This window comes from Protopterus annectens, chromosome 7.part1, assembly GCF_019279795.1.
Source record: "Protopterus annectens isolate FY-2018-M chromosome 7.part1, PAN1.0, whole genome shotgun sequence".
NCBI lineage: Eukaryota > Metazoa > Chordata > Ceratodontiformes > Protopteridae > Protopterus > Protopterus annectens.
Window position 1 is genome coordinate 252,869,915 of NC_056740.1, and position 22,491 is coordinate 252,892,405.

Here is a 22,491-nt window from a genome sequence, read left to right on the forward strand (position 1 = left end):
AGCATCTGGCATTTGTAAAAAGGTTGCTAATTTCTCTAGGGTACACAGTAAACGAAAAGAAGTCAAAACTAGTGCCCTCACAACAGATTACATTCCTCTGTGCCAACTTAAATACAATGGCCCAGATGGCTTATCTCACGCCAGACAAACAAGTTCAGCTAACTCAGTATTTTCAATTAATGGCAAAAAAGTTCCATCTCCCTGCAAGAAAAATTCTGCAGGCCCTGGGATTCATGGCATCCTGCATACTACTAATATCATATGCCAGACTGCATATGAGGAAATTACAATGGTACCTAAAAAGTGTTTGGACTCGACACTCTCACAGTTTAGAAGCAGTAATACCAATGATTCCCTGCCTACAACAGGAGTTTCGAAGATGGGCCCAGGCATGTCACCTAAACAAGGGTCAGCCTTTTACCCTACCTACAGCCAGGCAGACTCTAACAACAGATGCATCGGATTACGCCTGGGGAGCACACATGGCAGGAAAATGCATTCAGGGCAAGTGGACCACAGACCAAATGCACCTTCACATCAATCAAAAAGAGATGTTGGCTGTTCAAAATGCCCTAACAGCTTTCAAGGACCTTCTGCATCCAGGACAATTATTGTTAAAGGCAGACAACACCACAGTAATGTGGTACATAAACAAGCAAGGGGGCACTCATTCTTATCCCCTATGCAGGCAAGCCATGACCTTGTGGAACACAGCTCTAACGTATCAAGTTCATCTGCAAGCACAATTCCTGCCAGGAAAGAAAAATACTCTGGCAGACGATCTAAGCAGAAATATCATGGAGCCTCACGAATGGAAATTGAATCCACAAATCCTCAGCATGGTAAAGCAAAAATGGGGATGCCCAGACATTGATCTTTTTGCCTCCCCACTGAATTGCCAACTACAAAAATTTTGCACAAGGACTTATCACACACAAGCATGGAAAGTGGATGCTCTCTCGTTCAGCTGGAAAAGCCTAAAAGTTTATGCCTTCCCACCACTGCCTCTCCTTTCAAAGGTACTCCTAAAAGCCAGACAAGGAAAAACCACAGATGATCTGGATTGCTCCAGACTGGCCATGCCAGCACTGGTACCCAATCTTAAAGAACTTAGCTCAAGGCCCACCATGGATTTTGCCTCAAATTCCACACCTTCTGACTCAACAAAACAATCAGATCTTGCACGGACAGCTCAAAACCCTAAACATGGCTGCATGGCAGATTCATTAGTCAAACAGGCAACACCTCTCTCTAAAGCTGTTATGGATGTCATTTTGGAGGCCAGGAGGCCTAGCACCAGGAAAGCTTACTCAGAAAAATGGAAGAGATTTTGCGCCTGGAACCAGGCTCAAAGCCTTGACCCTCTTGTCCCAAACATTCCTCAGATTTTACAATACTTAACTGAGATGCTGGACAAAGGCCTATCCTTCTCATCAATTAAGATTCACACCTCTGCCATCTCAGCACATTACAACACGGATCCTCCTTTATTCTCTCATCCCTTGCTAAAGCAGTACCTCAGAGAGGCTAAAAACATAAGACCGCCCTGGAGAGCACCAACACTAACTTGGGACCTCAATTTCGTTTTGGAAAAACTAACCCTGCCACCTTTTGAGCTAGCCAATACAGCCGAAAACAGCTCTGCTCCTGGCAGTAACTTCAGCACAAAGAGTCTCAGAGCTACAGGCATTAATGGCAGTGGAACCTTTTATAATTTTTCATCAGGACAGGGTTTCTTTAAGGACAAACCCTACCTTTATGCCAAAGGTGGTATCTAGTGTGACTCTTAACCAAACTATCCATTTGCCAACTTTTTATCCAAACCCCCAGAATAAAGGGGAGAAACTTCTGCACTCTTTGGACATACACAGACAGCTATGCTTCCACTTGGACAAAACAAAAGCTTTCAGGAAAACTGAGCAACTGTTTGTAGCATATGCTGCAGGTTCACAGGGCAAGGCTATCTCAAAGCAGACTATATCCAAATGGATAGGACACTATTCGTTACTGCTACACACAGCATGGAAAATCAGTCCCTAATAACATTAGGCCACACTCCACCAGGGCAACAGCCACTTTATAACAGCCTTTCTCAGAGGAGTACCTACCAAGGAAATTTTGGAGGCTGCAACTTGGAGGTTCAGTGCACACCTTTACCAAGCATTACCACTTGCCTCTTTACTCTAAATCCAGAGCAGGATTTGCCACTGCAGTTGTGCAGGGCCTCATAGCCAATCCTAACTCTTTATAGACCAGCCACCCAACCTTAGTTTTGGGATTCTACCCAAGTGTAATGACTGCAGCAGTGTAACACAATGAACATAGTACAGTTTTGTACCTACCATAAATGTAGATGTTCGAGTGTTCACACTGCTGCAGTCCAGGTTACCCTCCCTCCATCCCCTCTGAGCTAGCTGGACTTATCTATACCTTTCTATCCTATACAACCTTTGTGGTATATTTGCTTGTAACTGAAGGTATTGTTTTTATTTTATATGTATACTTTTTATTAGCAATATGTATTGCCTACCTACTTGGGGGCACCTGACATCTGGTGCAAGAAAAACTGAAGAAAATGGAATCTGATGCATCTTATACACCCCTGGCACACTGACATCAGGGAGGAAGCAACAGCAACCGATGCCGGACCAAGACTTTGGAACTCTGGCCGACTGCGGGACCGCCTTATGGCAGGATAATGCAAGTGTAATGACTGCAGCAGTGTGAACACTCGAACATCTACATTTATGGTAGGTACAAAACTGTACTTTCCTAACTGTTACAGGGTTTGCTAGGGGTTACTGAGTTGATTTTTGTTTTGAAGTAGGCAGCTTTGTGGTCTGACCTCACCATGAGGATGTAACACAGTGCGAGCCTGTGGTGTGTGTAGGTATGGTTGTGTGTGTGTGTGTGGGGGGGGGGGGTACACTACCTGGTCAAGGATATTTGTGTGTATAAAATCCAGGAATTATTGTCCCTGTGAGTTTGAGGCAGTGTATGTTTCCCAGTCAATAGAGGGGTAATTAGTCTGCCATGAATAGGGTATTTGGTTTAATGGTGGGTGTCTCCAGTAGGTCTAGGTATGACCTGTGTGATTCTTAGGACAAAGAGGGTGATGTATAGCTTGTTCAGATACAGTAAGGGGCTTTGTCTATGTTGATTTGCACATGGATAAACTCCTGGGCATCGTCCTGTTTAACCAACCTAGAGGTATACTTGTTGCTAATGTAGATCAAGACTCTCAACTTTTTGTCCGTGCAGATGATGGTCTGAATGTGTGGAAGGCACTGAACTGAAACATTGCACTGCCACATTACTTGATGTGGATGGAGCCACATGTCAGTAGCATAACAGATGTCTATGTTCTGCAGAGTGAGGAGAGCTTGTGGGGTGTGGAGTTTCTTGTTTAAGCTCCTAGCATTGAGCATTAACACTTACAGGTTTGTTTGGGTTTTATTTGCTTTATTGGTTGGTTTGTCAATTTAGTGTTATCTAAAAAGGCTTTGAGGGTCCAGATAGTTTTAACCAATATTCAGAAGCTGGGGGGACAGTGCAGACAATCCTTTACAAAGCAATATGGTTTGTTAAACTAGTCCTCCCATGCTGACAAATATTGAATCCCCTGGAGAAACACCAGAAACTAAGCCAGTTATTGAACTCCAAATCATCTTTTGTTCAAATTGTGGCATTATTCTTGCTGAAGGTAGAATGCTGCTCAGTGCAAGGCACATAGTTGCCTGAGGAGTACATTCAGTCAGATCAATAATGTCTTTCTTCAAAAAGTCCAGGGAGGTATGCCTCAGATCATTAATGCCCACATGGACTATGATAGAATCGCACTGGCACCTGTGGTGTAGCGACTTGAGTGCATGCATAAATTGGTGGATCCTGGCAACTGATAAGCAACTAACTGTTGTTTTCTCCTTGTTAATTATGGTGAGTGAAGCATTTGTGTGCCATACAATGGTGATCCCTATGACAAGAGTCCTGGTTAATGTGTTTTCTTGCCTTACAGGCATTCTTCTTGGGACTCCACTGGGTGTAAGCATGTGTGTGGTATCTAGTGTTGCTTCTAGTGAGTGCTTTAGAGGTTGCTGAGTATACCCGTTGCCATTTATAAGTTTAGCAACTCTTTGAGGTTTGGAAGAATTACTTTTTAGTGTCTTAGCATAAGTTGGTCTATGTGTATAGTGGATGTAGTGTGTGTATCCTTGACAACCTTGTTTGTATGTGAGATTTTTGCCTCAAGTGAAATTGTGTATGTGCATGTCTTGCATACTGTGCTTGTTTTCTTAAGGATTAATTGGTTGTCTGTGAACAAGCGACAATTGCTACATTGTCTCAGAATGCCTATATGTACCAAGCTGGCTATGATGAGACTTGGGAATTGCATATCCATGTTGTCTGGACCTGTATTTGGATGGGCTATTGTAGGTTACAGACTAAGTTATACAGAGGTCTCCTTGTATGATCTCTGGGTTTTGGCACTAGAATAGGTTAGATTGTGCTAAGGTTTGATAGTAGTGCTGTTTGATGCACAAACTAGCTGCTCTTAAGTTTGAGTCCATGCAATGGCTTTGTTTTAGCCACACCAAGTTACAGGTTACTGTTCTAAGCTTAATTTCATAGATAACATTTGCTCTAGAGCAATACTGGTTTACTGGGTGGGGGCTTGATATAAAATGTAATGGATATATGGAAAACAGTGGATTGGAGAAGTACTTGAATAGCTTATACAAACAATAGCAATGAAGGAGGGAGGAAGGGACTTTGGAAGTCAGATTACCATGGGCCGGAAACCAGAGATAGACGTTTAAAACCAATACACACATAGATGGGATTGTGGGTGAAATTTTCAAGTTGCAGGAAACAGATTTCCTAGAGAGGTATCCAGTCAGATAAAGCCAATATTGGAGCTCTAGTCCTTTAGCTTAATGTCTCACTGGAGAGTGGGCAGACACAAAGAATAGGAAAACCAGTAGCAAAGTAAACAGAATGCAACTTTAAGCAGGTAATTTTACTTAGAATATAAGACTCTAGCAGCAAGACTAATCTATAAACAACAATAAAAAGTACCGAAGCACAAATCCTGGGTCAGAATTCGCAGTACTTGCCACTTCAGCAATCCCACCACAGACTAAGGCACCAGACTGTGCAAAAATTTGTTAGTAAGGATGTTTATGGAAAAAATGTCGTAGTAAATGACTAAATGAGATGGCAAGTAGTTCACAGTTCTGCCATAACTGTGAATGAAACTATTAGACTAAGGCCCCAGACATGGGATCAACATACAAACAGCTAGCTTCCACAAGTAATTCTGCTTATGGAATAGAAGTGTGGTATAATGTGTAAACCATGTTAAAATATTGCAGTACCATATACCATCTACCCACAACTGCAGAAAAAAGCTGCTAAACTAAGACTCTAGAGCAAACTAAATAATGCAAATAATAATTTTTGGTTAAAACATGGAAAAAAACATTAAACTACAAAACTGTATCACTACACAGGTCCCTGTAAGTGCAACTAAAATATTTAAGCATAATTTAAATAATTGGTTTGGATTGCTGATAGTGCTGCTGTCCTGGGTGTGTTGTCTTGTGGGTGCAGTGTTAAACCAAGGTATAATGTGCTTCAGTTGGTCGTAAGTCAAGTGGATGCAAAAGATTCCAGTACATCAATTAAAAGATTAGTGGTCCTTTATTTACAAAAATCTGATATTAATTGACATATTTACATATGTACAACTATCATTATTTAGAAATGTTTACTGTGTGTAAAATGAAACTGGTGTTAGTTCTCATATTTTGACCCTCCACTCTTTCTGCCCTAACTGCATGCTTATATGTCAGACAAAACCCACTTTTTGGTAATGGAATTTCATATACCCTAGCACACCATAAAACTCGTACTATAACAAATAATTTTCTATTTTTTTCAGCACATTTTTATCCTTGATTTTGATAGTCCTTTTAGAATTGTGTCTTTTCTTTTTTGTTAATAAGTCTTTTAATGTAGCTTTTTTTTTGCACACTTTGTTCCACACTGATTTCAGCTTTTCAAAAATACATTTCTAGAGTTTTTATTTGTTAAAGCAAAATGTACTCTCTCACTTGCAGCTGTTATTCATATGCTTCTCTTTCACAGGCAATTTAAAGTCTCCATAAAAAGTCTTGACATGGTGTCAAATCCTTTCATCTATTCTGCATCAATTTTCTAACATCTATACTCATTTTCTCAAGGATGAACAATATGAAACATATGTAATGTTTCAGTATACCATTTCATTTTATTTTTTTTGTTACGTTCATTATATTTAATTTCAATATTAATAGTTTCTCCTGATATCTCTCCATCTCAATTTTCTAGAGACTTTCTTTGTAACATATGGCATCTTTTCCCAAAATGTTCAGATTTTATTCTCAGAGTTTGATACACAATCCCTTCTCTTGTTGTTCAGTATGTTAAAGAGAAGGTATGAACGATTAAATTTATTAATTCCAGCCCTCCTTCCTTCCTTTGCAGTCAAATACAGTTCTCTTTTACAAGATTTAACCTAGATTCCCACATGAAATGAAGTAATTGTTATAATGTCCTTTTCAACTGCTTCATCTAACATGAAAACATTTGCTAAATAAACATTTTTTTACCTGAAACATTTATTAGGTGTACTTTTTTTTCCTGAATCTCATCTTAAATTTTTTTCAAAAAGAACATATGTCACATTACTGTTCCACTAATTCCTTCCATTGATTCCATCATGCTTTCCAGATCTGATCCTTAAACAGAAATTTATTTCCTAGAAAGATAAATTCCCTGCATGTTTTACCACATCCCATAAACCTTTACTTTTCTCTTTAATTCTAAACCAGCATCTGCAGTAAAATCCCCACAGCTGTCTTGACTTCTTTAATCCACCCCTTACTTTCTGCTATAATTACTAAATCGTTTGCATAGTATAAAAATAAGAATTTTAATTTTCCCACACATTACATTTTGTAATTCACCTGTTACTGCATTCATTAATAATATGAACAGTACCTCACTCATTGGGCAACCCTGCCCTACTTCACACTGAACTTCAATTTTGTCACTATTCCATTCATTAACCAACTATTTGTTATATTGTATGTCCTTCCTTATCATTGTTGCAGTATTTTTTCCGTCTAGGACATCCTGCTGAGAATAGCTGCACATCCAGCAGCATACCAAATCCTTTATGCCATCCACATGCCGTATGTCATACTTCCAAGGCATAAGGTACATATTTGATGTATTAGCTGTAATCATTAGAACCTCTTCGCCACCAGTCTGAACGCTACCTTAAATTCAGTCTACAAGATATTCATTCAGTTGATTCAGCTGCTGGGCCTACTGAAGATAGGTTCCTCATTGTGGGGTGGGGTTCCCTCCCTTTTATTCCCCTTTATTTTTGACTTTTACATATCATCCAGGAAGGGAAGATGACTTTAGGAGGCAGATTCCCCATAAAAATAGACACAAAAAGAGACTTTTTTTGTATGCAACACACAATTCATACCCTGTACCTGCTAGGTGTTTATCCGTAACACTCTCCGCAGTTGTACCTTGCTCTTTACCTGGAGAAGCAGCTCTTAAAATATTAGATGCAGGGTACTATGGCCTCAGAATTCGACTACCCTGACATTCAGCCACCACTGAAAAAGAAAGCCAAAAAAGAGAACATTATGTAACTGTTGTTGTCCAGCCTCCAACAGACATCTTCATCAGGTTGGGTGAAGAACCCAAAGACCATCTGGCACCTAATACAGCTTCCTGTTTCCCAACCAAGTTGGGGGCCAACACGGGGCTGCTTACCCCCATGTCCACTAGGGCTGTACCTATGGAGGTGGAACATTGGATGATTATATCAAAGGAGCCTAGGGCGATTCCCCAGATACTTGTGAGGGAAGAGATGCCTGCTACCCTCATTGAATCTAGGCAGGGGTCTGCACCTCCTAGACAGGTTAAAGCTGATGGTCCTTTAAAAAGAAACAGAAAACCAGATGGTGTGGCCCATGTGGCTGACAATCCTTACCAAGAATGGAAGGATTTTACTCAAAGGCTTTTCATTGCTGATGTTCTTCATGTTTCACTGTTGCAGTCATTACATTTGGGTAATCTGCTGGCAGGTTGCCCTCAGTTGGCCTGATTAACAAAGTCTTGGGTCCTGCGTCGGTTGCTGTCCCTTCTTCCATGACGTCAGGTCGTCAGGGATATAAAACAAGCAGCCGACGCCATTACATCAGTTTTTCTTGCCGTGCGGTACCCGAAGCAAAAGCAGTTCACAAGTGCTGGTCGACCGACTCCTGAAATTTTCGTTTTCGAGTTTCAGAACCAAAGTCTTCAACTTAAAGCTAAGTACCCCGTTGGGGAAACTTTTTCTTGCTCCTTACCGATGTCAGAAAAAGTTACTAATTGCATTACTTGTGGAAAGCAAGTACCTCATAAGGATTTTCAAAAGTACTGTATTCCTTGCCTAGGTCCTGACCCCGACGTACCTTGCTGTCAGTTTTGTGCTTTATTTAATCAGCGCTCTGTCCGTCGTCAGTACAGTTTTGCCTCTAAATATTTTGGTTCTCAGTTTAATTATCCAGAAATTACGTCAGTTAGCCATCCGACTACCAGGATTCTGAAAAAAACGCAAAGAAAAAGACATCAGGCCGTCGAGGTCCAAAACTGCCGGCGACGCTTCTTCTAAGCCAGTCGCCAGTTCGCCGGTACTCAGTGAGGTGCTTTCACAGCCCCTGATATCTGCTACTTCTGACTCGCAGGCCTCTACTGAGACCCATTCGGAGTCCGTTATGCCGCGAGATTCTTCACCTATGGAACCCGTGGATGTCTTTACCTTGGATGGGTCCGGAGCCGCTGTGCAGGCACCGGCTTCTGAGGGGTGTATTCAGGCCTACAGACTTGCATATTAAACCAACTCCACCTTCAATATTAAGGCCTAAATCTTGATCTATGTTGTAAAAACCGATGCCCAGGCCACATGTTCAGTCCCCTATGCCTAAAAAACAAATGATCAAAATGGCTGAAGATCTAATTACTCTAATCAGGGGTAGTCAACCCCCCTTCTAGAGGCCTATGGCTGAGGCTTGACTATGAATCTTCTGATCAGGACTCTGTTTCTTCTGACTCTTCTAATGACCTGGATTTGTCCATACCTACTTATGAGGATTCTGATGCAGAGGATTCCATTCCCTCTGCTTCCCCCCTAAGGATTTTTCTTTTGGTGAAACTTTACATACCTTAAAGGAGCATTTCCACTGTGAAAGTCAGGAATTCTCTGATTCAAAAAAGTGGCTTAGGGATTTTCTTCTTTTACCTCAACATAGGCCTTTGGCTGTACCTCCTGTATTAGACATTGTTGATTTGTTTTCAGAATCCAGCCCCTGATTCCCTGCCTCCAGCTCCTAGTAAACCTGACAGATACTGCAAGCTTCCTGAGTCCCACAAGTTCCTTTTCAAAAATCCTGTTTCAGATCCTGAAACCATTTCTCAGGGGCCTAAGGGCATTAAGGCTTCTACTGCTAAAAATCCTACCCTTTCTGATAGAGACTCCAGGGCTCTAGATAGATGGGGAAAAAAGGTTTATACTTTTGCAACCATGGCAATCAGGGCTTTAAACTGCCAATTTCATATGTTAAAATATCAACAGCATATTATTGGACTGCTTAAACAGAAAATTATGTTGATTTCTGACTGTGTGGAAAATAAAATTTTACGGGATTTATTGCATTCTGCTGAAAAAGTTGGAAAACATTCTTTGCAGTGTGGTTTTGATTCTTTAGAGGCCTCTTGCAGGGTTGCTGTTTCTGGGTCTGTGATTAGAAAGCATGCTTGGCCTAAGGAGCAATGCTCCTGTAAGTCAGGACCACGTGTTTGGCAATAAGGCTGAAGAAGTTTAAAAAAAGATGGAAGATGAAGCTAAATCTATGCAAACTGTAAAAGATTTCTTAACAGTGCAACCTCCAAGATTTAGTAGGCACTGGCCTACTAAGAATTGGACCTTTCCAGCTCCTTCCAGATCCTCTCAAGCCAAATCCAGACACACCAAAAGCACCAGGTTTCAGTCACAGGGGGACTCCCAGAACTAAGCAGTGGGGGAGCTTCCACTTCCAAATCTGAAAATAACAAAACACCCCCCCCCCCCCATGGTAAACAGTCTCACTGACTTTCCTTTAAAATTACCAAGTACTTACCTTTTGCCTTTGGGGGGAAAGATTGCTCTTTATGCAAAAAACTGGGAACTCATAACCCAGGACAAATGGGTTTTAAATATAGTGTCCCAGGGATACAGATTTCATTTCCACACATTGCCAATACCAAACGGGTGGCCAGACATGCCCCCAAATCAGTGGGCAGAGGCTCAAAAACAAGTACTTTCCCTCTTAAACATGGGGGCTATTCAATCGGTACCAGAAGAGGAAAAGGGACAAGGTTTCTATTCCAGGCTTTTCCTGGTACCCAGAAAAGACAAATCATGGCGTCAATTCTGGACCTGTCTACTCTAAACACCTTTTTGGACATTCTAAAATTCAAGATGCTGACTCTTCACCAGTTACTTCCTATGCTAGACAAAGATGCCTGGTTGACAACTCTAGATTTAAAAGAAGCTTACCTGCATATCCCAATTAGGGAATCTTGCAGAGGATACCTACGCTTCAAAGCAGGCTACTTGCATTATCAGTTCTCTGCACTGCCCTTTGGCTTGTCTACTGCGCCCAGGGTATTCACAAAGTGCCTGGCTCCAGTAATTGCATTTTGCAGTCAAAGAAATATTCAGATATATCCATGCCTGGACGATTGTCTAATTCAGGCAGAAAACCAGGCCATACTTCTAAATCATTTGGCATTTGTAAAAAGAGTTCTAACTTCTCTGGGCTACACCATAAACGAAAAGAAATCACAACTGGTACCCTCGCAACAGATTACATTCCTGGGTGCAAGCTTGAGTACAACTGCCCAGATGGCTTTCCTCGCGCCAGAAAAGCAAATTCATGTGGTAACTTCAAACAAGTGGCCACACAAACCCTGCTTTTTGCAAGACAAATACTGCAAGCCTTGGTGTTCATGGCCTCCTGCATTCTTCTAATTCCATATGCAAGACTGCATATGAGGAAACGTCAGTGGTACTTAAAAAGTCTATGGAGTCAACATTGTCACAGCCTGGAAACAATGATTCCTATCCTACCTTGCCTACGCCTGGAGTTCCTAAGGTGGGCAGAGGCCTGCCACCAAAACAAGGGACTTCCATTCACACCACCCCCTGCTGCCCAAACCCTAACTACAGACACATCAGACTATGCATTGGGGGGCTCACCTGGCAGGGAAGTGCATTCAGGGCAAGTGGAACCCAAATCAAATGCACCTACATATCAATCAAAAAGAAATGTTAGCTGTACAGAATGATCTGATAGCCTTCAAGGACTACATTCTTCCAGGACAACTAATGATAAAGACGGACAACGCCACGGTTATGTGGTACATAAACAAGCAGGGGTGGGTACACATTCCTACCCCCCTCTGCAGACTAGCCATGGCATTGTGGAACACGACCTTGAGCTACCAAGTGCAACTACAAGCTCAATTCCTCCAGGAAAATTGAATACACTGGCAGATGGACTAAGCAGAAATCTCATGGACCCACACGAGTGGAAACTGGAACCATGGATTTTCAACACGTTGATAAACAAATGGGGGAGCCCAGACATAGATCTATTTGCCTCCCCCCAGAACTGCCAGTTGAACAAATTTTGCACAAGGTCTCCCCACAAAAAAGCCTAGAAAGTGGATGCTCTGTCCTTCAGCTGGAAAAACCCATCAGTCTACGCCTTTTCCCCCTCTGCCTCTGCTCTCCAAAGTTCTGCTAAACGTCAAACATGACAAACCAATAATGATTTTGATTGCTCCAGACTGGCCACTGTGTCACAAATATCTCCCTGGCACATGCCTCCGACACCTTCCTTGCTGTCTCAGGAGAACCAAATTCTGCACCCTCAGCTTCCAACATTGAACCTTGCAGCTTGGCTAATCACTTAAATTCACCCTTAGCATCCCTCAGCAAACCTGTGATGGATGTCATCTTGGAGGCAAGAAGACCTAGTACTAGAAAATCTTATGCTGACAAATGGAAAATATTCTGTACCTGGAACTAATCTTTAGGGATGAGTACAGCAGCGCCCAATTTACCTCAGATTTTGTGATACTTAACTGAGATGCTTCACAAGGGCCTGTCTTTTTCCTCTATTAAAATCCACGCTTCAGCTCTTTCAGCTCACTATAACACAGAACCACCCCTCTTTTCTCATCCCCTGCTCAAGCAGTGTCTCAGAGGTGCAAAGAACTTGAGATCAACCAGGAGAGCTCCTACCCCTGCCTGGGACCTTAATTTTGTTTTAGAGAAGCTCACTCTACCTCCTTTTGAACCAGCTGCTACTGCAGACTTCAAATTTCTTTCTTGGAAAACAGCCTTCCTTTTAGCAATCACTTCGGCTAGAAGGATAGCTGAATTACAGGCTCTTATGGCAGTGGAGCCTTTCATCATCTTTCATGCGGACAGGGTATCTCTGAGGACCAATCCATCCTTCATGCCCAAGGTAGTTTCCAGTGTGGCTCGTAATCAGTCCATTCATTTGCCAACCTTCTGTCCCAATCCACAGAACAAAGGGGAACGAATTCTGCACTCCTTGGACGTGCACAGACAACTTAGATTCTACTTGGACAGAGCTAAACTTCGAAGAAAATCTGAACAATTGCTAGTAGCATTTGCTGCTGAGGCAGAGGGGAAGGCTATTTCAAAACAAACCATTTCTAAATGGATAAGCCATTGCATTCATTTCTGCTATAAGCACCATGGAAAATCTATCCCCCAGGGTATCGGATCTCATTCCACCGGGGCTGCATCTACTTCTGCAGCCTTTCACAGAGGTGTTCCTACCAGGGATATTCTAGAAGCTGCTACCTGGAGTTCTGTACATACTTTCACCAAGCATTATCATTTACCGATTTTCTCTAAATCCAGAGCTGACTTTGACAGTGCTGTCTTGCAGGGCCTGGACCTAATGCTGTATAATTTCCTCCTCCCAACCATATCTTTGGGAATCTTCCAAATGTAATGACTGCAACAGTGAAACATGAAGAACATAGTACAGTTGTGTTCACTTACCATAAATGTAGATGTTCGAGTGTATTCACTGTTGCAGGTCCTGGTTACCCCTCCCTCCAGCCCCCTGTTTTTCTCTGGCTATATCTCTACTTTCTTTTGCTATGCTTAAAAGCCCTTTTGGTGTATTTGCTTTTGGCTGGAGGTATATTTTTGTGTTTTTAATTTTATTTGCTCCCCATTTGGGAGGCACCTGATATCTGGGGCAAGAAAAACTGATGCAATGGCGTCGGCTGCATGTTTTATACCCCTGACGTCATGAAAGAAGGGACAGCAACCGCCACAGGACCCAAGACTTTGTTAATCAGGCCGACTGAGGGCAATCTGCCAGCAGCTTACCCAAATGTAATGACTGCAACAGTGAATACACTCTAACATCTACATTTATGGTAAGTGTACACAACTGTACTTTATGGCTTTGAAGCCCTCTCCGGGCTTATCTGTTCCTGCTTTTGTTCCCTGTTCCTCTTCAAAGTCCTAGGGGATCTGATTTTTTTTCGAGGAGGAGTCATACGTATACTCCTTCCAGATCCATTCACCTTTTACCCTAGGGTCTGAAGACGGAGAGTCACTTATCTTTAATTCTTCTGTGGAAGAATTATCTTGTAGGGACACTGTAGTTCGTATGATTGAATACTTTAAGTGGGATTGTTCCACAAATGTCTGGCATTCAAAAAAGGTACAATGAACTCTTACAGATATATTCTCCAGACCTTCTGCAGTCCCTCCAGTACTGGATGCCCCTCAAGATACGTTTTCTTCTGCTTCTCAAGCCCGATTTCCAGCCTCCTTTCCCCAAAAAGTCTAGTTGTATAAGGTCCCTGAAGCTGAAATTCTTTTGTACGAGTCCTTCCTCTGACCCAGCTGTCATATTCCTGGCTACTGATAAATTATCTATGCTGCTGTCCTCTTCTAAGCTTTTACCTTCTTTTAAGGACAGTCATGCAATGAACAGGTATGGAGAAAAACTTTATATTTCTGCTTTAGCTTTACTAGCTCTTCTGACTAAGCGTGGGAGCATTCAGACCACTATGTCAGATTCTAAGGCAAAGACCTGCTGTTTCCCTTTTCAGTACTGCTTCTCAGTTGGCTCACTATTCTATTAGGTGCAGCCATGATGCTGCTAATGCTTCTTTTAGGGCTGTTGTATTGGTTTCTTTGAGGGGGAGGTACTCTTGGCTGTATCTCCAGGTTCCCCCTGATGACATCAAGGCTAAATTGTTTAATTTCCCCTTGAACAATCAAAATCTTTTTGGCACTGCAGCTGCTGGTCCTACATGATAAGGGTAAAGGTAATGTTATGCAGGATCCAAAACAAATATTTATTTTTCGTGTTCCTAGGTTTCAGAAGAATTATCTCCCTAAACCTTCATTTGTATGTAGGCAGTCTAGACAGTCTTCTTGTGGCATATTTGCCTCCAAGATAGCTTTTCCTGACAGGCTTTCTACAGCTCAGAATCCTTACTTCCCTGACAACTCTGCTTCTGTTTGACATTCAGCCTGTTCTACCCCTTAGCCAGATTCTGCTAACCCTTATGTTGAGACTGTCTTTTCCGGTTTGACACCAGATTACCTCAGACTCTTGGGTTGTTTCCATTATCCAGAGAGGTTAATTTATGGTTTGGAAGTCCCTTCCTCTCTTCTCAGAACTTCTTCAGCCTCGTCCTTGTCAACTCCCTCATTTTTCTTTGATCCTACAGGATCTTTTGACACAGGAGACCATCCTGTCCTTTCCCCATTTCTCTGTAGGGCACATGGTTTTATTCCAGGATATTTTTGGTTCCCAGGAAGGAAATGTCTTGGAAGCCCATTCTGGATCTTTTCTTTCTCAATACCGTTGTAAAAGTTCCTTCCTTCCTTCAGGGTACTGTCTCTACATGTGCACTTTCCTCTGCTGCTGCTTCAAGCATTTCTGGTGTTCATAGATTTGAAAGAGGCTAGCCTCCACATTCCTGTTAACCGTTGCTTCAGGATGTTTTTAAGTTTCTCTGTTTCTTCCTCTCGTCAGTTCTGTGCCCCAAGTTGCTTTAACAAATGTCTGGTCCCACTGGTAGACTTCTGCAAACTTAAGAGATTTCAGATTTTCCCCTATTTGAGCAAAGGTTTGATTCAGATTCCTTCGCAGCAACTCACTTTGTGATTTTCACTTCACTCTGGGTCTTTTTTGCAGTGTGAGGGTCAACCTAAACCTCAAAACGTCTGTGTTGACCTCCTCATAGGATTAGGTCTTTATGGGTTGCAGGATTCAGACCGTACCTCTGATGGCTTGTCTTCTGCCTCCCAAGGTTCTATCTTTGACAGTTTACTTTCAGTAGTTTCTACCTCTTCCAGTCCTTCCTGCCAGAGAATTTCTGTAAAATCTGGGGTACATGGCATCCATTATTCCCATGGTTCCTTTGGCCAAGCTCTATATGAGAAGGTTTCAGGGGTAATTCAAGACTGTTTGGCTTTAGCACTGCCATCCTGTGCCTCTCTTGCCTTGTCTCAAGCGTGAGATCCACCGATGGATTTGTCAGTTCTACCTTAATTCAGGCCCATCTTTTCAGGTTAGTCTTCCCACTAATGAGCTGTACACAGATGCTTGCAACAAAGGTTGGAGAGCCTCTTCCAACAACCTCAAGGTCCATGGTCTGTGGTCCCCTCAGCAACTAACCAGCCATATCATCATCAAGGAGATGAGAGCCCTGATTCTCACCCTTAATGCCTTTCATTCCCTTTGGATTCCAAGTCCTCTTCGCATTTTCACAGACAGTAGCATGGTTATTTGGCACATCAACAGCCAAGGGGGCACAAAGTCTTGCCTCCTTTGCAGGTTGACTCTTCAGGCTTGGGATTTTGCAGTCTGCAGTCACTTGTGTCTTCAGGCAGTTTACATCCCCTTAAAGCACAATCTTGCAGTAGAAACCTTGAGTAAGTCCAGGACAGATCCGCCCAAATGGATGCTTCCCAAGGAGGTGTTCCTGGACATTGTACATCACTGTATATATTCCTCAAGTAATCTTTCTGCCTTCCCTCTGAATGGGCAACTTCCCCATTTCTGTCCCAGAGTGCCAAGTCCTCTGGCTTGGAAGGTGGATGCCATGTCTTTTTCCTTATAGGGGTGATATTTGTATGCCTATCCCTCTCTTCCTGTGCTGCCAAGCATCCTGCATAAAATCATGTGAGACGGGCCCAAAATCTTGCTGGTGACTCCCTTTCAGCCCAGACAACACTGGTTCCCCTTTCTGCTTCATTTGGCCAGAGTAATCATCACAAGTTACCTCACAGAATGGATCTTCTCACATAGGACAAAGGGATATGTCATCCTTTCTCGCTCAGCCACTCTTCAGTTGACTCTGAGGCTTTTGATTGTTTTGTGATACTGATTTTCTGAGGATTTGTTTCAGGATTTACATGTTGCCAGAAAATCCTGTGTGACTGAATGGAAGATATTTTCTGTTTGGTATGTCTACCATGACCTGGACCCTTTTTCTGTGGGTATTCCTATGGTCCTTTCCTATTTGTGTGAGTTGCTCACTTCTGCTCTGGCATATTTATCCTGTTAAAGCTCAAAGAAAGCCTGTTTCTCCTCATTGGGACCTTAATTTCATTCTTGAGAAATTAAGTCTAGTTTCCCGTTTAGCCTGCAATTTCCTCGTCTTTACTGCACTGTACTTGGAAAATGGTATTGTTGGTGGCTCTTACTTATGCCAAGAGGGTCTCTGAAATTCAGGTACTCATGGCAGTCCCACCTTTTGTTTCCCCACAAAGACAGGGTCTCTCTGTACTTCATATTAATCCTTCATTTATGCCCAAGGTGGTTAATGATTTGCCCTTGAATCAGTCATCTGCCCCCCCCCCCCCAACAAAATGCTAGTGAGAGGAGACTCTACACCGTGGATTTACATAAACAGCTCAGATATTATCCAGATAAGACTAAAGGTGCCAGGAAATCTGAGCAGCCTTTTGTTTCTTTTTAAGCCAGGAAATTTTGTTTGGCTGTTTACAAGCAAACCATCTCCTCCTGGATCTCTTAAGTCCATTTCCTTTTATTACGGTTTTCATGGAAAGCAGCTTTCCTCTTCAGTTTGTGCTCATTCTACCTGGGCGGTTCCCTTTTTGGTTGCTTTATTCAACAGTCTGGATACTAGATCCATTTTAGAAGTTGCTGGGTGGACCTCTGTACACACACTTATTAAACACTACAAGCTGAATGTGATTTCTGGGGCCAGAGTGCGTTTTGCCATGGCCATCCTTCATGGGTTCTTGGAGAGCTCCCCTGTGGCTTCTTCCTCCCCCCTTCTTCTCTAATAATTTTTGATTTTCCAAGTTGTAAAGAATAATGCAACAGTGATGAGGAAGGTCATAGTACAATTGTGTAAGAACTTAACATAGCAGTAGTTGTCCTGTTTTTCACTGTCGAGTACCCTGTCCCCCTCTTCTTCCTCCTGTTCTTCTTAGGTGCCTGAAAGGATGTCACTTACTGTCTTCCTTAGTTCCTTTCTTCCTGTTCTTCCCTTCCTGGATGTACATGCTTTTGTTTCTCCTCTTGGGTTGCTCTGGTTCTTTTGGGGCAGTTCATTTCTGAGGATTTTGTGTTTATACATCACACATGTACTTGGATGTAGGACATACAGTGCCTGGATGGTGTAAAGTCTTTGATACACTGGTTGAATATTTGGCTATTTTTGGCAGGATATTCCAGATGTTAAGAACACTGCAACAGTGAAAAGTAGGACATCTACTATTATGGTAAGTTCTTAACACAACTGTAGTTTTTTTAGGCAGACTGCAGTAATTTCAGAATTTTTCTTAGAATTCCATAAGTATCTAACCAGACATAGTACGTTGTAGTCTACACTGTCATATGCTTTGTTTATATCTCCTACCATAATCTCTGGGTCTTCTCCTTTATTTAGGTCATCCACAACCTCCCTCAACAAAATTAACATCATCTTGACTTCGTCTTCCCCTTACACAACATATTCCAGGTATGACAACTTATTTTATCACATTATCAAATCTTATCTGAATAATTTTCATACAAAATGTTATAATCGGCATTGTTTTAAGTGATAGGTCTCCGGTGTTCTGTATTTGTCCACCCCCTCTCTTCTTTTTTTTTTTTTTCTCCATGACTTTATCACACTTTCACATATTTCACATCTACAAAAAAAGATTTAGCCATCCATTCATTTAAGACTATTAATAAGTTTTTCAACTGACAGGCATCTACTTTTTTTTTCTTCATAAATTCCATATCCAGTGCAATCTAAACCAGAAACTATATCTGTTTATCTAATCCCAGTACTTTCTTCAGCTCACATAGTTTAATATTTACCATTAAAGATTTACATAGTTCTCTTAAATTTCTTTACCATCCACATCTTTATATGCAGTCTCTTTTTGGTACTGTACTCCTGTTTATTCCGTGATCATTCTCCTAATGTCTTTCTGTTTTGTTTTAAATTTTCCATCCTTGTCTTGTATTTGTCTTATAGTAATATTTTCTTAGTTAACCATTTTTTTGTAACTTAGAGATTTCCTTCTTATTCTTCTTTAATGCCTTGCAAGTAATATTTCACTTTATATAACATATTTTCTAATTTTGTACATTCTCTTTATAAATGTGTTGCTTTTTCAAAAAAAAATTATTTCCTGATCTTGCATCATGTAGTTATTAACCTTCTTATAAGTATTCCTTCTATGTTTTGTTTTCTGTCACTCTAATTTCAAAGCAGTCCTTTTATTTTTTTTTTCCTTTGAAAACTATTCACCATTCTGTCCAGGAAGACTGCTTTCTAATTGTTAGATCATCTTCCCAGACTAATTTTGTTCTATTAGCTAGAAATTCTCTGGCAATTTATTTTTGATTTTCTCACTGCACATTGCTAATGTTTATTTTTTCCCAATTCTATACAGATAACCTTATGATCTGAGAAACCTGTATCCGTTGCCCCCATCATCCTGACTCAAGTATGCAGACCTAGCAAAAGCTTTTCAGTTTTCAAAGAATCTCTTTTATATGTCCATGTAACTGTATCCCATAATTTCAAGTTTTCCCTATCTTAGTCATTCATGTAACCTTTTTAGGTCCTGCCGATTTTCTACCACTTGTATGTAGATCAGTTTAAATCTCCCATTACTCTCACTTTCGTATTTACTGTCATGTTTCTTAGCTTCTTTAAATAGTTTCTTTCTTTCACATTAGTACTAGCATAAACAACTTTAATTTATGCACTTCATTTCCATACCTAACATAGTAGCCCTACGTACCTTGATTATATAAAAAAAAACTAATATATTCTTTGATTATATAAGAAAGTAGCCCTCCCAAGTTGTTCATGTCCAAGATTCCATGTCTCTCCCCAGTATTTCTCAAACTGACTTTTATCATGCTTACAAATGAGTCACAAATCTTGTAATGCCGAAACATCCACATATAATTTTAACAACCATTTCAACACTGTTAACCTTCTAACTTTGTAATGCTGTTGACATTTTTAACATTTACAGATAGTATTCGCAAATTATTTTTTTTACTCTTCTCTAACTTTGGGTGAAAAACATTTTTGAATTTTCTTTTTCTTAAACTAACCCTTTGACCAATGTAGACTTGATTTTCTTGTTTAATCAATTTTCTTCTTCCTCATCAGACATATCAATAAATACAGCAGATATATTTATTGATGTTAAGTTGTCTATCTCGCCTTCATTCTTGCTGGATGGGTTTGAACGACCTCGGCCCCGACCCTCACCTCTCTAAGCTCAGAGTTTTTCACACCCGAGCCGGGGGCTCCCTATATCCCACAATGCTGTAGAGATACCTCAGATCTGGTTGCGCTTACAGCGCTTGTTGGTTGCTTCTACCGTTTCTGGTGAGTGTTAGCTTTTATACAAAAAGTTACTCTTTTTTTCCTTTTTCTTTTTAAATTCTTTTATTTTAGTGTGAGATAGAGTTCCTATAACCGACCCTATTTTTCCCCTTTTTTTTTTTAAAAATTTCTTTGGTCTTCCCCGGAGCTTCTTCCCTTTTCCTTGTGTGTGTGTGTGTATGTTTTTTTTTTTTTTGCTACTTTTTACTTTTTTATTACTAATTAACTAATTAATTTATTTAATTATTAAATTTTTTTTCTGACATAATTGTGCTGTGTGTGTGTTGTTGTGTGGTGTGTGTTAGTGTAGAAGACAGGTCAGAGGAAAAGGGTCAAAGGGATCTGGATTGTGAGAAGTGTGATCGTGCTTCTCTGGGCAGAAAGCTCTCTGTGTCTCACGCTCTGTCTGGGGCCTTTGCACCTGGTTTGCCTGCCCTGCTTTCCAACTTTGCAGTCCCATTGCTTAATTCTGAGAGCTGCCTGTAACCAGGAAAAACAAGTTAATTCTGAAGGGTTTTTGTTAAAGACAGGAGTCCTGTCAGGTTCAACCTCAGGAAGAGCTCTCCGGTCACGACGTCTTTTTAACCAAGCTCAGGATTGTTCAACCTTTGCTTCTATCGGCTCGGCTGGAACCGACAACTCCGAATCGATCCACGGTTTCTGTGGCTTCCTGCTCGCTCGGCGACCCGAGGTTGTCGAGGCGCCGCGTCTGCTCCACACCGACTTGAGAAAAGAACAGAAAAAGGTCTGGGTCACCTTCTCTTGGCTCCGTTCATCCCGTTCATAGGGCTCAGAGGGCCCCCTGAGCATCTACGTCAGAGATCTAGGTCATGGCCCAGGCGAGGCGACCGATCATGAGCCGGAAGAGATGGTAGTGTCCTACTTAGAGGCCGGGCACTAAGCCCCTTCAGATCAGAGCCCGACTCATCGGTCGGTGCCTACTTCCATCGCCGTCCCCTCCCTCCTTCGGCGGTTCGGAGTTGAACCCCCGGCGTCTTCGAACCGGTCGCCGGAGTCCGGGCGCTCACAGTTGTCTTCGAGGGGTCGTGGGCTTTTCTCTTTCCGGACCGGAAGCGGACCTCCCGGACCTCGTCGGGTTCGGGAGTGGTGAGTCCCTGACCTCCTTGTCCACCCCCTCTCCTCCCTCTGCTTCGGGCGCCGACGCCCTGGTCGGGCCACATCGCATCGGAGCCATCACTGCCGGGTGCCCAGCTCCTGGGGAGGGGGGCTCCTCGGGACCTCCTGACAGGGCCTCAGGGTCTTAAGTGCAGGTATGTAGAGTCTCCACTCCAGCTCCGTCTCCTCTCAGCCCCTTCCCCGGCTCCTCCCTCAGGGTGCCTGCCCTCTCAGAAAGTCACTCGCAGAGGCCTCCCCCCCGGGCAGGAGCCAGCTTGAGCAGAGTCCCTCTTTGGAGGCCTCTCCTGCTGGATGAGAATTGGCTGAGAGAGCGAAGAGCACAAGTGCAAGAGGAAGCACATTGACTCACCTGGTCACCTCTCTCTAGAACTTTATGAAGTTCCCCGTTCCCTTTCTCCTGTTCCCTCGGAGAGACCACAGAGATGTCTCACCGACCCCAGCCTTCAGCAACGGGAGGGAAGAGGGCCCTGTATGTCTTTGTATTGGATCTAGATCTGTTTGGCCTCCGGAAGACCCTCCTCCTTCTCCCTTCCACCCTCTAGGGTCATCACCTGCTCACGGGAGCATTGGACTGCTCTTGAGACCTGGAGGCCTGGACAGGGACATCATTCAAATTCATCACAGCCCCATCAGACAAGCAATTTTTATCCAAAGGAATCAGCCAAGAGGAATTGGTATGGCGATCCGCTGGAAAAGAAGGAACTCCTAACGCCTGTCATAAATCCTGGATGGCTGTTCAGTGCGGATCCATCCACCAGGGCCGGATGGTGGAGTGTTGGAGATTGATGGCGCTTTTCAGCCTCAAGCGCTGAATTGCAAGTACTGATTCATTTGTCTTTAGAACCTTTAGTTCAATGAGCGCAGAATCAAATGAGAACGGACACGAGCGAAATTTCCAGAAACGGGTCCAGCTGAACCATGCTTTCCACTCTGCAGCTGCGGCCCCAATTCCAACCTCCTCTCTTGCCTCCTCCGATGGCGGCCGATGCGCCGGGCCAGGGAAACTGGGAACAGAAAGCGCCTTTGACTGCACGCTTGACTGATGGGTCTGTTTGCCTTGGTCTTCCAGAGTTTTTCCCAACTTTTGAGGCTCAAGTTTTGACTCTGCATCTCTCAAGGAAACCCTGACTAGGAAAGAGAGTACGACTTCTGACCCACACTGATCTGCCGTCCTTTCCAAAGGCAGAAGGGTGGAAAGACCACCGGGAGAAGTTACAGGGAAAGAAGATACCGCAAAAAGGCAGAGACAGGAATTTCTCTGGCAGAGGCAGAGGTGGGCCTTTGGAGCCGGAGCCGTGAGGGGTCGGGGTGGGA

General features: G+C 42.5%; 1 protein-coding gene across 6 annotated transcripts in view; it reads left to right on the forward strand.

Annotated features, from left to right (window-relative positions):
- TASOR (transcription activation suppressor) overlaps positions 1 to 22,491 on the forward strand; it is a 2,736,533-nt gene that overhangs the window by 2,516,207 nt on the left and 197,835 nt on the right. For 2 of the 6 annotated variants that reach the window (XM_044078700.1, XM_044078702.1), the window contains one exon: positions 18,085 to 18,156. The exons of the other annotated variants lie outside the window; for them this stretch is intronic. In XM_044078700.1, coding sequence (XP_043934635.1) covers positions 18,085 to 18,114 — 30 coding nt within the window. In that variant the 3' untranslated portion in view covers positions 18,115 to 18,156. The remainder of the gene's footprint in view (positions 1 to 18,084; positions 18,157 to 22,491) is intronic. 6 annotated transcript variants of the gene reach the window in all.